This window comes from Aspergillus ruber (genome assembly GCF_000600275.1).
Source record: "Aspergillus ruber CBS 135680 unplaced genomic scaffold scaffold00002, whole genome shotgun sequence".
NCBI classification, from domain to species: Eukaryota; Fungi; Ascomycota; class Eurotiomycetes; order Eurotiales; family Aspergillaceae; genus Aspergillus; species Aspergillus ruber.
Genome location: NW_024467298.1, coordinates 747791 through 752713, shown reverse-complemented (window position 1 = coordinate 752713; position 4923 = coordinate 747791). Strand labels below are relative to the sequence as shown.

General features: G+C 47.9%; 1 protein-coding gene across 1 annotated transcript; it reads right to left on the bottom strand.

Moving 5' to 3' along the window:
- Nucleotides 1-300: 300 nt before the first annotated feature.
- On the bottom strand, nt 301-1488 carry EURHEDRAFT_447095 (class I SAM-dependent methyltransferase; the record flags this gene model as incomplete). Its single annotated transcript, XM_040783649.1, has 2 exons — nt 301-1192; nt 1268-1488. 2 exons carry the CDS (start codon nt 1486-1488, stop codon nt 301-303), a joined length of 1113 nt encoding a protein of 370 aa, XP_040642723.1.
- Nucleotides 1489-4923: the final 3435 nt, after the last annotated feature.

Genomic DNA, 4923 nt, shown 5'->3' with positions numbered 1-4923 from the left:
AAAAAAAAAAAAAAAAACTCCGCATGAGACCTGACCGTCCGTGATGCACCATCCCCGTTTATTCCCATTTTCCCAGCCGTCATAACGATCCCATTTTTTTGCCTTGTCCGTGTCCGGTCCCACCTTATCCTTGTCCTGTCTCACCATTTCCCAGGACGTGGATTCTTTTTCGTAAAAGAACCCAATGGTCTATAGTCTTCTCAATCACAATAACGCTCTCTTCAAAACATAAAACGTCAAAAAAGAATGGCACCCGGGATGGGGCCTGTAAATTTTAGTAACATTAGAGGGGTTAGGCGCTTATTTAGCCTCGGGTTTGCGCGCTTGATATATATGCAAGATGTTGTAAGAATGGATCTCCTTGTTAAACGCTTCTGATTTGACTTCCGCGGCGATTCGCTTGATGTCCTCAATGGGCCAGCCAAAGACACGCCTGAAAGGAGCCAAGCTGAGCGTCTCGATGCTTTCCGAGATGGCTAAATTGTACCACTTGGCTACTTTTCGCTCGTGCTGGTCCTGATGCCAAGGATTTAGAGGTAGACCGACCATTTGGTGATCAATGTCGGTAAACCCGGCTTCCTGTAGGTTCCGTATAGTGTCGCGCGCGCTGTGCGCTATGGGCCGCGCTGACTGTTCCGTTGCCTGTTTCAAGGACTGATACCAGCGACGCAGTGCGGAGTCGTCAAGGGAACGATCGTCACATCGGGGCTCGAAATCAATCTCGACTTGCTCGAACCACGCACCAGGACGGAGATGGGCGAAGATCCTCTGGTAAAGACTGGGCCAGTGAGCGATACTGCCACAGCCCATCTGCATATGGATGAAATCCCAATAATCCTCGCCCAAGGCCCAGGGGCTTTCAAAATCAAACGGGGCGTAGAAATCGCAGTTCTTCCTCTCAATGTTGGGTGGCTGGATGGGAGCCAAATCCACCCCTAGGACGAAGGCCTGCGGGTACTTATCGGCCACATCAATGGCCCAAATGCCGGTTCCGCAGCCCAAGTCGAGAAAACGGCCATTTTGAGGATGGGGCGCATAGATCAATCCGTCCGACACCCTCGCAACAGTAAAGAGTTTGTGGAAGATGTCGAGTCGATCTTGTTCCTGTTCGTCGCATGGGAGCATGTAGACACCCCTGCGGTATCCATGGTACGTCCGTCCATTTTCCTCGTGGAACTGGGATTTCTCGGGGCTTCTAGAGAGAGGAAACGGTGAGTCAGTTAACTTTGGGTGTGACGAGAAGAGCAAGAAAACAAAAGAGAGATACCTGTGGTTACTGGGAGAAGCCACACTGGGCGATGCATTGCTTCCCCAACGCCCGTTGGCATGTTCTCTTTCAGTAGGGTCTCGATCGGTGATAGTATAGATGTCCATGGCATCGGAATTATGTCTGGATCTGCCCATATCACTGGAGGACTGGGAACTAGGATGGTTAGGCGGAGAAGCCACGGTGGGAGGACGCTTTCCCGCAGAACCGTTGGCGAACATTTGAAGGATCAAGGATCAGAGAGGACGAGGTAAAGAGCTGTAGATCAGCCGACGGATGGACGGGTATGTTGCGGGAAAATTCTCCGATGGGTAAATCGCGAGACCGACTGCAGGATTATTTTCAAGGAGAGACACCAGATTGAATCACGACGAAGCGAATTTATGATGATGGTTATCGATGGTTATCAGTGTGCCGCGGGCCCTCGCAGCATGGATGAGGCTGAAGAAAGACAAAGACCCTCGGCTGGATGGCGCTAAGGAACGGACAGTTGGCCAGCTGGAGTTGCATTAAAGAGAAAATGAAAGATAGAGTGAAGGACAGACGAGTATGGTAGGATCGAAGAAGGTGAGAAGCGTTGGTGTCGGTGTCGATGTTGGCGGTACACTATGTGTAGCAGGAGGGGTGGTGGTCGGCGACGGAGAGTATATAATGGTATGCCGGCCCGTAACCGTTGGTCGAAAATGAACAGAGTATATAAGACGGAGACGCTTCAAAAAACGAGAAATAACAAGTGTCACAATAGAAATAGAAAGGTAATGGCGCTAAAAAAAAGAGGCGGGCAATAATTATATTTCACTGTGAAGAAAACACGAGCGTGCACCGTCGATCAACAGGAGAGGAAATTTTAAGAGGGCAATTGACGGCGGAGAAGCATCGAAGGAGAGAAGAGACAAGCAACACAGCCAAGGAACGTAACTGGAGAATTGGAGAGAGAAGGAAAGAAGAGAAAAACAAAATGAAAGGAGGGGAAGAGAAAGGTTTAAGGTTGTTTCCATCAGCTTGTTCCTTCGGGGTTAACTGACACTGCTGTCTTCTGGCTGTCTTCTTGTCGCTCCCGGGTTCCACGGGGCGGGGCAGATCGAATACTAAAAAAAAAAAAAAAAAAAAAAAAAAAAAAAAAAGAAGAATTGGTGGGACGAAACGAGGGATTGTCTGTGTGACTACTACTACCACTACTACCTGTCTATATGGTGATAGTTTCGGAAAAGTGTCTGGGTCGCCAGAATGATTGGATATGCTGCCATCTTGTTAAATCCCATTCTTGTCTCTACCCGAGTCTCTGGGCCTGACTGACTCAAGCAGCTATATGAGGTAGAGAAAATACGAAGCATTGTGTAAGAGACTTGTGATTAATGTACTCGGTAATACTTGAATTGTATTCTGCTACAGAGTACACTGCATGCTGCTATATCAAGCCTCCGCTATGACAGGTTGACTATCTGCAGTCAGGAGTTCCAGCCATCCGGGCAGAAGCGGCCCTCAGTCCGGCTAGTGCCCGAGAGTAACCAGAAAAATCCAAATTAAAAATTAAAAAATCATAATTTAGCGAAGAAATGGCCCGCATGATGGGGCTCGTGGTTACGTCGGTTCATCAGGGGTATCAGCATTTATTCTGCCGATACATGCTACATATCATGGAACATACAGGGTGCAACTACAGAGTACTCCGTATTTTCCATACCTGCCATATTTCGTCAAACGATCAACTGCATAATAACACCTCATAATAACACTTACTAGTTCAAGTACCGCCAAGTAGCTCACTGACTGATCACAGTTCACCGCTTCCCGACTCTCTGGGTCGCTGTAAGTAATCCCGTTACCGAGTTACCACTAGTTCTTTCCGGGTCGGTATCGGGGTTACCGCCCACTGTCACGATCCACTGCCGAAAATGGAACTATTATCGGTCTTTTGTTTGTGCATTAACTGCAGCATTTCGCAATCCATCGACATCAGCTCTACTCTTTATGCCATCTCGGGCATACAAATAATATTCAACAGTACTCTGGGGTATTCTGGCGGACAATCTTGCATCAAGAATGCCCAACCAAGCTGTCTGATGATCAGGGTTCATGAATCATGCTGGTACTGTTTCTCTGAACTGTCCCTCTCTCGTTCTTTCTTTCTTCCCTCCTACTCCCCAATTCTCCCGCAGCCCCATTGAGAAGTACGGTCATAGATTATGCTTTCGAGAATGATCGGAGGGGACATAACACGAGAAACATAACCTAGCCACGTGTCTCTACTGGTATGTATTCCTTTGGGCTCATCCCCAGTAGTGCATCAGTGCTTCGATCCAACACTACTATTGTCTTTTTTCGTCGTATTTCAGTAATGCCTCGAATACATCATACAGCTGCTATGTGAACAGCCAACTTTGTTTTTTCCCTTCGCCAACGAGCATCAGTTATTGCATATACGATGACGATCCCATGGGCTTTTCCGGCACTCGGAGTCCGAACATTCTCATGCTGAGTCTGCGGCATCCAGCTGCGCCGCCATTTCACGAAAACAGACGTGTTTCATGACCAATCACACTCCACTTCTCCGAGCCACGATGTACTCGGTACTGTGGACTCCATACAAGTTCTGGCGGTAAATGCAGTTGGGGGACACAAGCTCGACAGAGGACAACAAAAAGAAAATATACCATGACGAACACCCAACAACCGTCTGTAGGTTGCCACCATCGTCATCAGCGAGAAGTGCAAACTTGCAGGATACAGGAGCAGGTACGGAGTACGACGAGTCTATCCCTCGGGGTGCAGAATCAAGGGACTAAGACCGTCTGATTCGTCTGGGTGACGCTGCCTCCCAAAATGTCATTTGCGAAAACAATGTCAGCGCTTAAAGGGGCTGATGTCTTTATTCTCGACCATGAATGGCCATGCGCTTTGTGCTTACTCACGTTAAAGGGCGGATCAGGGCGTGTCAGATTGACTTCTTAGGGGTCAATCCGAGGTCAATCCGAGATACCCCTTTGGCAGTTGTGCATATGCAAGTCTGGGTGGAATCGTATCAGATTACAGTCTGACTTCACTAGTGCTCCACATACTACCTGTCGTCCTTGGCTGAAATTTCATCAGGGCCAGTGATTATCCTTTCTTGTCGGGAGTTTTTCCCATTCGCTACGCTCCACCATCCGGCGCTACCCTTGCGATCAGTCAATTGATTCAACTCTGGTTGAAAATTAATCACCTCCCTCTTTGATATGATGGCGGTAATTATAATAGATGAAGACGATGGTAGGCAAAGCTAATTATGGGGAGAAGGAAGAAGAGAAAAAGGATTTAGAAAAAAGGAACGACAGGCGGAGCATCCGTGTACTTCGCGTTAAGCACTCCTTCTTTCTGTTGTCCTTCCCGATTGTCATAGGATAATCACTTGACCATCGAAATTTGCACAATTATCATAAGTGTGGATATTGCTTTTTTCATTTGCCAAATCAGGTTGACTATTCACGACGCTAGGGCACTGGGCACAACCCCAATGCACAATGACCCATTTAACGGTGACGCCGGTCCTCCTCTCAAAGCCTCGTGGATGACTGACGTGCAGTACACGGTTATTGGATACATCATTCGAATCCCAACAGCTTGGGCCACTTCAACTTCAGGTCAAGACCCGTGGAGGAATGGCCATTTGGACAAAA